This window comes from Theropithecus gelada, chromosome 5, assembly GCF_003255815.1.
Source record: "Theropithecus gelada isolate Dixy chromosome 5, Tgel_1.0, whole genome shotgun sequence".
NCBI classification, from domain to species: Eukaryota; Metazoa; Chordata; class Mammalia; order Primates; family Cercopithecidae; genus Theropithecus; species Theropithecus gelada.
Genome location: NC_037672.1, coordinates 115,981,185 through 115,993,541, shown reverse-complemented (window position 1 = coordinate 115,993,541; position 12,357 = coordinate 115,981,185). Strand labels below are relative to the sequence as shown.

At 37.4% G+C, this 12,357-nt stretch overlaps 1 protein-coding gene across 4 annotated transcripts in view; it reads left to right on the top strand.

Moving 5' to 3' along the window:
* The window catches only part of SEC24D (SEC24 homolog D, COPII coat complex component), a 111,528-nt gene that overhangs the window by 88,562 nt on the left and 10,609 nt on the right, over positions 1 to 12,357 (top strand). For all 4 annotated transcript variants that reach the window (XM_025385603.1, XM_025385600.1, XM_025385602.1 and 1 more), the window contains exons 14-19: positions 409 to 525; positions 1,649 to 1,819; positions 4,758 to 4,854; positions 4,980 to 5,125; positions 6,507 to 6,645; positions 7,419 to 7,537. In XM_025385603.1, the coding sequence (XP_025241388.1) occupies positions 409 to 525; positions 1,649 to 1,819; positions 4,758 to 4,854; positions 4,980 to 5,125; positions 6,507 to 6,645; positions 7,419 to 7,537 (789 nt within the window). The remainder of the gene's footprint in view (positions 1 to 408; positions 526 to 1,648; positions 1,820 to 4,757; positions 4,855 to 4,979; positions 5,126 to 6,506; positions 6,646 to 7,418; positions 7,538 to 12,357) is intronic.

Genomic DNA, 12,357 nt, shown 5'->3' with positions numbered 1-12,357 from the left:
AAATAAGAGCTTCTCTTGCATCATCATCCTGGGATTTCTACCATCTACTTTATATTATGGGATTTACCTGGTCCTGAAAGACTGTACTGTAGGCTAAATAAGAAGGTATTTCATTGTAATACATCATTTTAATAGTTTTCTTAAAGCGTCATGATACACAGACCTATCTTTAAATGTTGGCTCTCTTTCATTTACAAATTTTACGACTTTTGGCTTGTCCTCTCTCAGCTTCAGTTTTCTAATCTATAAAATAGAATAGTACCTGCCCAAGGACACAAAGGTTATTATGAGGGTTAAATTAAATGAATACAGTGCTTAGCTCATAGAAATAACTTGTATTTTGTTTTCTGATTCTCTTAAAATGTTCCTACTCAAGCCATTTTCTGTGGGTTTTTGGGTTTTTTTTAGGCAGCAGACTGTCCTGGGAAGCTGTTCATCTTCCATTCTTCCTTGCCAACTGCTGAAGCACCAGGGAAGCTCAAAAACAGAGATGACAAAAAACTGGTTAATACAGACAAAGAGAAGGTACTTTGTAAACAGTTACTCTTTGAGTATCCATATGTCAGTTATTAAGAGGAGTTAAAGAGGCAATGTGTTCTTCATGTAGGAAAAAAGGGGGAGAAACTAAATCTCATAAATTAAGTCCAGGGCATTGTATATTACAGGAATATTTTGGATTACAAACAACTTAAAATATTTTATTATATTCCTAGAAAAACCAATGTCTGAAATATGTAAATTAAAATAATGCCCCAGGCTGGGCACGGTGGCTCATGCCTGTAATCCCAGCACTTTGGGAGGCCAAGGCGAGTGGATTACGAGGTCAGGAGTTCGAGACCATCCTGGCCAACATGGTGAAATCCCATCTCTACTAAAAATACAAAAATTAGCCTGGCATGGTGGCGAGTGCCTGTAATCCCAGCTACTTGGGAGGCTGAGGCAGGAGAATCCCTTGAACCCGTGAAGTGGAGGTTGCAGTGAGCCAAGATCATGCCACTGCACTCCTAGCCTGGGTGACAGAGTGAGACTCCATCTAAAAAAATAAAGGGTCCCAGACTTTTTCATGGATAATCAGCGAAAGAGAGACCGAATGATGAGACTATTATAGAAATGGAGGAAGTGGGGGAAACAGCAGATTGAAGATAAAGGGTGGAAGAAGAATCTAGACTGTACCATCTGACAATACCCTTTGGAGGCAGAGGCCTGAGGCATGAAGCACAGGTGTGGGGATCTCAAAATATGCCTTCACCTAAAACCTCTGACAGTGTAGGGGAACATCTGTGGGAAGGATAAGGCTATGGATCTAGGGACCCAGCTAGTGCTTACATGACAACACACAAGTTGCCTCATCTAAGTCTGTAAAGTAAGGGCTGCAGTATCAGCTCCATTAGGATTGATGGAGTATCAAATAAAATTGAACACACAATTATTTCACACAGCATGAACCTGGCACAGACTGGGTGCTCAGCAGGTGGCCACTGCACTGATGATGACCACGGTGTGTTTCTTCAGCCCAGTTCACTTAATGGGAAAATATCTATTTCTCCATTTTGAAAATTCAATAAGAATTCAATAGAAATTTAAAATTTAAACCAAAAACATTTTGTAATTTTTATGGTTTTTTTTTTTTTTTGCATCTTTTTTCCAGATACTTTTCCAGCCCCAAACAAATGTCTATGACTCATTGGCCAAGGACTGCGTGGCTCACGGCTGCTCTGTGACACTCTTCCTCTTTCCTAGTCAGTATGTGGATGTGGCCTCGCTGGGGCTGGTTCCTCAGCTCACTGGAGGAACCCTTTATAAATATAACAATTTCCAGGTAAATGCCAGCAATTTGTTCACCTTGGTCTTGTACTCCCATTTTAATTTTAGTTGTTTAGATTATGGGTTTAAAAAGCTGTGTTCCCTGGTAGATGACACATATAAATTCAAGAGCAGATGGAAAACAAGATACACTGTTGGTCCTTCTTATCAGGAGAGTTCTGTGTCTTGGCTTCAACCAACCTTGGATCAAAAATACTCAGAACAAAATATTGCATTATACGGAATATGTACAGACTTTTTTCTTGTCATTATCCCCTGTAGTATAACAATTATTTACATAACATTCACATTGTATTGGGTATTATAAGTAATGTAAGCTGAGCGCAGTGGCCCAATGCCTGTAATCCCAGTGCTTTGAGAGGTTGAGGTGGGAAGATCACATGAGGCCAGGAGTTCAAAATCAGCTTGGACTATATATATAGCAAGACCCTGTCTCTACAAAAAATTTAAAAATAGCTAATCTAGAGGTGATTTAAGGGATATGTAAAATGTGTGTAGGTTATATGCAAATATGCCATTTTATGTCAGGGACTTAAGCATCTGGTAGATTTTGGTATCTGTGGGAGGTTCTGGAACCAGTCCCCCACAGATAACGAGAGACGACTGTGTGTGTGTGTGTGTGTGTGTGTGTGTGTGTATATATGAACTATATATATTTATGGTTCAGCAATTCCATACTTCCTAAGTATTTGGTGATAGAATGAGCTCATTCATCCTCAGAGTTAAATATCAATATGAGCTTTCATAATGGGGAAAATATATTTTATGTAAAATATACTTAAGATAATACTTTTAAAAGTGACTGCATATTTGTTTTAAATTATTGGGATTTTAGGGATCAATTCATTACACTTCTCTTTTCCAAGCCTGAATTGAGAGAGATTCAAGAGATAATCAAAATGTCAGCACTGTAATGGACCTGAGTCTGCAGGCAGGTGGGCTTGCTGATTCACCCCTGAATTTGACAAACTTATACACCCAGGCACACAGTGGGCACAATTTGAGTTTCTCCTGTGGATCCGTGTGCCATGAAAACGTACTGTATTGAGGGACAGAAAATATGTGCCTCCTGCAGGCAAGCTGCCTTCCTATGAAGAGGACCCAGAAGAGGCTCAGCTGTGCCCACTCAGTTCCTTTTCCCAAACTTATTAATCAGATGAGTCACTCCCCTTCACCTAAGGAGAAGGGGTCAGGGGTGTGCCTCTAATGTGTGTGGCTGGGCAGACATGGAGGCATGGACTGGGAAGGTGTGTTCTCCAACATAAATGACAAATGTTAGTCATCATCTATTTTTATTAATCATCAATAAAATTATTAATAGAGACCAGTTACATATTTATGTTATAAACTAAGGGACTTGATAAGACCAAAGATTATAAATGAAATGAAATTGAAAAAGCTTTAACAACTCTTTCTAAGACTTCTGGATAAAAGTATGTTTTTTCAGGCACACTCTACAAAATAAACTCTTAATAATCATACAGAATTCTAACCCTTACTCATTCTACCCACATTCTGGGTATTGAGGTACATGAAGCCTCTCGTGCTGATCAATTTTAGCTCCTTTTCCAGCTAGGGGGATAAATTTCATAGAAGCTTTTTCTTCCCACTTTTCCAAAAAGGACTTGATCATCTTCCATTCCTGGCATATGTGAATTGTACTGGGGTTCTTGCTAGGTCGTTTGCTATGTACTGGTGTGATCATCTACCTGGTAGTGACTTGGCTTCAAAGAGCAGCCTACCAAGTGATGTGTAGGCAGGGGGTGCTCTGCAGTGTAATCATCCAGGCTTATTACTTTTTTTTTCCCCCTATTTCTTTACGTTTTTGAGTTACGTGCCAACTCCATGTACTTTCTGATATAATAAGGAATATTTACTTGTACCTCAATGTATTCATAATTATTACTGATTCCTTCAATCTTACTAAAAAAAGAAATGTTATAATCCAGCAGAGGAAAAGCCTATAAGATGTAAACAGGCAGTAAAATATTTTATAATAAAAGAGTGTTAATGTTGCCTATGCTGCTATTCAGTTGTTTGTATTTACTCCAATTGTTGCAAAACTGAATCCTACCATAGCATTTCTTTCTCACCTTCAACAACACAAACTTTAATAGTCTTTTTCATTCAATAACATTATAAGATAAAAATGATGATCAAGAACTGTGCAGGCAGCACCCAGTTGTATGTAAGCAACTACAGGGATTATTATAAAGATTGTGTCTGTAATCTCCATCTTTCATTTCCTCCTTCATTCCCTTCGTGTTTGGGACTGGGGGGAAAGGATGAGATGCATGTGTCAGTGTCAAATAGTAGTGAGAATTTCCTAAAGAGCTTCACTGACAAGGTCAGATGAGAAGCTTTAGAAGCTCAGCTAATTTGTTTACTCTCTTGGGTGACCTCTGAGCTCAGTACTGTGCACATGTGCATATTATATAAATGTTGCTTAGTTGTGGAATGTGGACAGTTTTCAGAAATATGATGATTGTAGAGTAGTTAACAGGGCTAGGAGAAAGGGTTTCTACTTTTCCTGACATAGCTTCACAAAGCTCTGAATGTGGTCAGAGTTTTTAAAAGCCCCAATTGCAAGGCCTTTCCCCAGCCTCATTAAACGGGTATTATACATTGGGTCTTAACCTTGTCTCTAACCCTAAGCCACTGAGTGGATCACTTATGCTGTCTTAATTTTCCCATTTGCAATTAATAATCGATTTTCTCATCCAAATTTTAAAATGAAAGAAAATAATAGATGAGATTGTAGTTTCAAAAGTTAAGAAACAGTCTGCTATATTTTCTTTAACCAAAGAAGCATAAGATATATACGAAAATATGCCAAATCAGGATTTAAAAAATACCTCAGGATTAAAATGAGAACTGTTATTTTAAGTATTTTACTGCCATCTGGTGGACATTGATGAGACTTTATTTTTTAGATGCACTTGGATAGACAACAATTTTTGAACGACCTCAGAAATGATATTGAAAAGAAAATAGGCTTTGATGCTATTATGAGGGTTCGTACCAGCACAGGTAATTATCGTTTATACAATTCTTCAAGTCTCTCTTGTATAATTGTTTCTTTTTCAAATTAATAACAGGCCAACAAAGAAAATAACAGTAAAATAAAGAGAAAATTTCCCTTTTTCCCGTTTTAGGTTTCAGAGCCACTGATTTCTTTGGTGGAATCTTGATGAACAACACCACAGATGTAGAAATGGCTGCCATCGATTGTGACAAGGCAGTGACCGTGGAGTTCAAGCACGATGACAAACTCAGTGAAGACACTGGAGCCTTAATCCAGGTGACTGAGAGTTTATTCCCATCTTTCGTTTTTTTGTTTGTTGCCGACAGTGATCAGTGGGGAGACTGAAATACCATCAAATGTGTTAGTCTCTTCATAAAAACTCAACTGTCTTTCTCCAAAGTCAAAAGTCAGTAGATTAAAGCACTCAGTTGTAAGGATTCTCCGTACTCATTCATATTTGCTACTTACATGAAGTGACAATTATATGTCATTGCGTGCAAGTCCAGCAAACTTGTAAGTATCACAGGCATTAGCAAACTGACTTCCAACAGGATTCATTTCTGTTAGCCTTCAGCACCTATTTACGTCTACCATATGTATATTAATTTGCTAGAGCTTCTATAGAGTGAGCAGCTTAAACAACAGAGATTTATTTTCTCACAGTTCTGGAGGCTGGAATTCCAAGATCAAGGTTTCTGAGGGCCTAGAGGGAAGGATCTGTTCCAGGCCCCTGTCCTTGGTTTGTAGATGGTTTTCTTCTCCCTGTGTCTTCACATCATCTTCCCTCTGTTACATGTCTATATCCAAAGTTTTTCCTCTTTGAGGACACCAGTCATAATGAATTAGGGTGCACTCTAATGAACTCGTTTTAATTAATTTACTACTTTAAAGACCTCATCTCCAAATACTTAGATACTAGGGGGTTAGGACATTTGAGGAGCCACAGTTCAGCCTATAATACTATGTTAAGCACATTGTCATATTATAAGCAAGTGGAATAGGATTTGGCTTTGTTTAAAGTGAAACTAACTAGAAGCCATGGAGACTTTGAATTAAAACAAACAAGAAAAACTATGACCACGAGATATACATGGTCATAGTTTTCAAACATTAGCATCATCTTTAAAGGATGAAGAGAGGCTGGCATTAGGTTGAGGAAGAACTTTTAATTAAAGTATTTTTTAATCACAGATATTTGGGAAAGTGCTTCTATCTATGCATTCTTCAAATGTATATCATCAGCATAAGATCTAAGTCCATTGTGAAAGCTAGTTGTATGTTTTTAAGACAGTGAGCCTTGAGTAGGGCTCTGAGCACCTGGAGGTATTGTTTGGGGACCTGGATCCCTGGTAATAAAACATGAGCTATGAAAAATGCAGACTAGTTGTAGAAATGTGAATAGATATTTACATGTGAATCACTCAACAATTTAAACCAGTGAAGTGCTACATTGAAATCCAGCAAATGGATGGGTCATTATTCTCCCATACTTCCTGTTGTTCATTCTTTAACAATAATAGAAAAAAAAACTGTGGAAAAATAATTAGAGGTCTTTTATCTATCTGTACACAGTGTTTTGTAAATGCAAATAAGATCAAGCTAGCTTGGGTGGATATGTTAATCAGAAAAACATGTGACCTCAATGTTGCTTCTACAGTGTGCTGTGCTTTACACAACAATCAGTGGTCAAAGAAGACTTCGGATTCACAATCTTGGCTTAAACTGCAGCTCCCAGCTAGCTGATCTTTATAAGAGCTGTGAGACAGATGCTCTTATCAACTTCTTTGCCAAGTCAGGTAACACTGCCAATCCTGAGGTTCAGTAAACCTTGCTTAGTAATTCAGTCAAGATATGTCAGTAGCTGAAAAGCACTATAGTTTTGCAACCTTTTGGTGGGTAAATTCAGAACTAATAAAAGCAAAGGTTGAGAGAGAATAGTCAGCATTCCTAACTCTAAATTAATAAGCGAGATAACTCAGTTCAGGGCCAGGCTATACAGACTTACTTAAAGTTAACTTGTGGAGTGGCAGTCTGAATTGAAATTTAGGAATATTATGCTTAGACCCTTATTATGGTATGTGATCATGCCGTCTGACACATTGGGTTAATGAATGGAGACCATCTCTAATGTTAGACTCAACTTGCTTATCTATACCATGATAACTATGAAATAGAATGGGCCCAAGGTGGAATTTTCTTTGGCTTTCCTTGAGAAATTCTACACTAAGGTTTGGAAAACATAGCAATCCAGCCTGTAAGAAGTCAGGACGTCAAAAAATGACTAATTGGCCTGTCTTTTTTTTTTTTCTGTGTGTACAATTCTAATATTCTGAAGATAAATCTGGCCAATATAACCTTTTGCTGTAGGTAGACCAGTGTTCTCCATTAGTTAGATCATCATATTTAGTCAAGAGGAGACCATTAGCAAATGAGTTGAATAGATTTAAATGCTATTATTCTTGCTGGGTGGTCTGAAGATAATGGCAACTTGTTCTTTTTTATTTGATTATTTGAAGAGACCAGTGTCTGAGCTAAAACTCGTGTCCTTTTCATTGTTTTGTGCACATAGCTTTTAAAGCAGTTCTCCACCAGCCTTTGAAGGTCATCCGGGAAATTCTAGTTAATCAGACTGCCCATATGTTGGCATGTTACCGGAAGAACTGTGCGAGTCCTTCTGCAGCAAGCCAGGTGAGCACCTATTGTACATAGATGTTAAAGTGTTACAAACGACTACTCATTTCTTCAGCATGTAGCTATTGAAGGCTTATGATGTTGCAGGCACTTCGATGCTGTTATAGTAAACCGTGTAGCTGAGAAGATTAAGAATGCAATTTGGGGGGCTGTGGGTTTTTTTTTTATAGCCAACATTTAAAAATTTGAACAAAAAAATGGATGTACATATTTAGTTGACAGTCACTGCGATATGTATAAACAAAAGAATGTTATATGTAAGAAGTGTCCTAATATAAACAGGATTCTCTTTTGTATCCAGAGATGGGTATTTTGTTATGAAATGTGTATGCTTAAATGTATTTTAGGCATATTGACAAAGTTGATATGAGCTGATGGCAGTAATAACATATTTTATAAACAAATATAATTTATAAATATAAATACTGGAATTCTTTACATTTAAAAGTTATTAATAGGTGTGAAGAGTTTTCAAAGAATTGACTCCATCATTTAGTAATTTGAAATTTTAGAAGATTCTTTGAATAAACCTCATTTAGTCTCTCTCCTATAAAAGGAAAAGCAGAACCTCAAGTCCACATTTATTTTTGCATTTGCTCTCTTGTTCACTTTCTTGTCTATGTCAATAAAAGTTAGATGGCGTTTTTATAGCTGTGTATCAAATATGTGAATATAGAATTTCAACTAAAACAGCAACAGATGGGAAAATTTTCTAGTTCATTCATTGTCAAAAGTGAGTGCTGAGAGGACATCAGAAGCCCCACCTAAAAGTAAATCCTCAGCAGAAAAGAATACAGATAAATTTTGGGCCCAAATGCGCAATCTGGGCAAAGAAGGAAAACAAAACAAACACATTTACCAGATGGACTTTTCATAAAAGTTCCTTTCCACGCTGTCCAAAGTGATTAAATTAGTCATCCATTCTTTTATCTCCTGTGTTGATAATCATATAAGCAACTCCTGAATCTATATAAGTAGTCAGTCTTCTTTATTATTCAGAAGATTTGCCATTTTAGTCAACTCAGATATCAGTACTATTTCATAGCATGCTTGTTCAAGTTACACAAAACCCACCAGGTACACCTGGAGTCTAGCCAGAAGGTAGTCCAATCATGAGCACTGTAAACATTGACCTCATTTTACTGTTTGTCTTAGAGCTACAGAAACATGATTCTGTTTCTGGAGTATCTCACACTTCAGGAGCATTAGTTGAAGCAGTGCAGATACAGTTAGTGTCCTCTCTGGACATTCATTTGTTAACTTTGAAACAACTGGATTCAAAGACCTTAAGTTAAAAACAAACTTATTGCCTATTTATGGAAGAAAATAAAACCTGTCATTTTATTCTGGTTTAAAAGTTAAAAGCATTGTCTCTACCACTAGATAACCTGTTTGCAAAATTAAATTATTTCTGGAGTAAAAACATTATGATGTTAAATTTTCTCTGAATAAGTTGATAGAGATTATTCCTGTTCTTATAATAAGGTGTTTCCATTAGCACTTTTCAAGTGTGCCTTTCAACCAATGGTATGTTTTAAAAAAATAATGTAACTTAAGTACCTTATGATTAACCATCATGGAGTCTAGAAAATGTGGAGATTCTAAAACAGTATTGTCTGAAAACATAGAATAGTTGGACTTATTCTGTTCAGAAAATCTAACTGTAAACTTGGTACTTTCCTACAGTTCACTTGTGAAAAATAGTATCTATGAAAATGGAGAGATTCCTAAAGGAATTCCAGTATTTTACCATAGCGCCCAAAGTTTCCTTGACCCAAGCAAGACCATCAAGGAGCTATTTGGATTATGTGATACTGGACCTCAGTAGAACTACTTTTACTGAATTGCTGAAGCCAAAACTAGGCTGCAGCAAGAGAAGGCAATTAGGGTACAAAATCTAAGGAAACTGTCACTCTGAGGATCATATGATAGATGCTGGGTTAAGACATATGGCTGGGCATGTTGGCTGATGCCTGTAATCCCAACCCTTTGAGAGGCCAAGGCAGGTGGATCACTTGAGGTCAGGAGTTCAAGACCTGCCTGGGCAACATGGTGAAACCCCGCATCTACTAAAACTACAAAAAATTAGCTGGGCATGGTGGTGCGGACCTCTAATCCCAGCTACTCAGGAGGCTGTGGCAGGAGAATAGCTTGAACCCAGGAGGCGGACATTGCAGTGAGCCAAGATCATGCCACTCCACTCCAGCCTGGGCAAAAAAAAAAAAAGACATATAACTAGAAACTAAAAACAAGATAAATTAGGCTGGGTGCAGTGGCTCACACCTGTAATCCCAGCACTTTGGGAGGCCAAGACAGAAGGATTGCTTGAGGCCAGCAGTTGAAGGCCAGCCTGGGCAACATATCAAAACCTCCACCTCTACTAAAAATAAAAACTTATCCAGGTGTAGTGGTACATGCCTATAATCCCAGCCACTCAGGAGGCTGAGGCAAGAGGAACCCTGGAGCCCAGGAGCTTGAGGATGCAGCAAGGTATGATTGTGCCACCATACTCTAGCCTGGATGACAAAGTGAGACCCTGTATCTTTAAAAAACAAACAAAAAAAGCAAACTTTAAGGCTTATAAGGCTTACATAAGCAATGTAGATTATTTTTAGTAAATCTACTAGCTCACTGTTCTGAGCTTAAATATATTAATATCATATGGGAGTGCATTGATTTCAAAAGGCAAGTCAAATGACCTTAACTGCAAAATAAGCTTTTCAAAAAAACAAAAACAAAAACAAAAAAACAAAAAACCTTATTACCACTTCTGTCAAAACCTAAAGAAGAGAATTTTCCAAATTCAAGCAAGCTCAACTTACATGAATTACTGCTCCCACCTCACTCATACCTTACTCCCAAAGAATAATTTAGTTATTTATGGAGGGGGTCGGTGGGGTAGGGAGATTTTATAGTGGTAATCCGTGGCACATTTTCTTCCTCACCTCAAAAACATTGAATAAGACTGTCTTCTTGTTTTCTTTCATTCTTTAACTCCATTTTTTTTGTTTTCATGATTAGATTTTCCTTCTCATTTACCACCTGTTTTTCTTCCCTCTGCCTCCTACAATCCAACCTCCTCTGATTAGACTTTTTAGTCGTAATAGTGTCATTGTGGGCCAACCTCCCCCCTTTGTGGTATTTAGGATCACAGATTTCTGAACTCGTTTAATATGACCTCATTAATTAGAAGCAACCAGTGACATTTCAATCTGATATTTTAAAACCAAACGGACATGCTTTATACAGGAATCTAAGAACATTCTTGATCCTTGATCTTTATAACATGTAAAATGCCTAACTAGTAACTAGATCAGAAATAGCATCGGGGCCACATGGCTCTGGAATATGACCATGATCTTGTTCCTACATCTTTTTATCATAGTTTTCCTTGGCTGAGAAAGTAATCCAGTACCAAATGTTGTTAAGTGAAGATATATTATGCTAGAGAAAAAATTAGAAGAAGAGAGTGTTCTACTTTTAAGAATAAACATACATTTAACTGTCCTTGGTTCTTTGAAAGGAGATTAGAAGTTGATAGGGGAAACAAACTGCAAAGTAGAATCATTCTGAAATATGTCTGCCTGAGCCAGTTAGAAAGTTCTATCCCACACATTCCTTACTTAGTACATCATGAGAAGAGACTTACGATATAAATTTAAGTTGCAGAATAAATTCTCACAGAGCCCTCAGGGACATTTTCTTTTCAGTGTGGATTCTGATAACTGTATATCCATTTTGATCATTAAGATAGAAAGCTAAGCCAGGGATGGTGGCTCATGCCTGTAATCCCAGCAGTTTGGGAGGCTGAGGCGGGCGGATTGCTTGAGATCAGGAGTTTGAGACCAGCCTGGCCAACATGGCGAAACCCCATCTCTACTAAATAAACAAAAGTTAGCCAGGGGTGGTGGTGCATGCCTGTAATCCCAACTACTCAGGAGGCTGAGGCAGGAGAATCACTTGAACTTAGGAGGCGAGGTTGCAGTGAGCCAAGATTGTGCCGCTGCACTCCAGCCTGGGTGACAGAGCGAGACTCCATCTCAAAAAATAAAAATAAAAAAAAAAGAGAAAGCTAAAAAGAAACCATTTGGTTATAGATCAGATATTTCATTTATCTGTTTGCAAGTTATTATTATCTCGTATGTATAATTTTTCTTTTGGATATGTCCTTGTTCACTGACTTGTGCTATTAAGTGAAAGGAAGTGACACTCAGATCAAACTTGATTATTAGCTATTCTTACAATATTGATTAAGGAGAAAGTTAAACAATATAGGACATTATCAGGACATTATCTATAATTTCTTAAATCATCAGGTTGTGTTCCTAGAATTGCTGCATTGTGTTAGGTTGTAGTATCTCACAAGGGCATATACTTTGGGGCAGTTAGATGAGGTCATGTGAGCCAAAGTTAGGATGGAGAGAAGGTACAAGTAGATTATGAAGGTGGAATTAAAAGGATTTGTTTATTAATTGAGGGTAAAGAAATACATGAATTAGGGTTCATCTGGAAGTTCTACACTGAATAGGAAACATGGGAGGAAGAACATGTTTGTGGAATTGTAGGAGTTTGATTTTGCAGGTTATCATTTGGTAGTGACATATCTAAATGCATGAAGCATTTCCTTTTTTAATCTATAATACTGCAATCTCTTTATTATGTTTTATGTATTTATGTCTATCCCCAGCGAACTTCAAGCATCTTACAACATGGACTATGCTTTATTCCTTTTTATATCCTTGACATTTTGAACAGAACCTATGACACAATGGCATTTAATATTTGTTTGATGAATTTAAGATGCATGAAAAGCATAA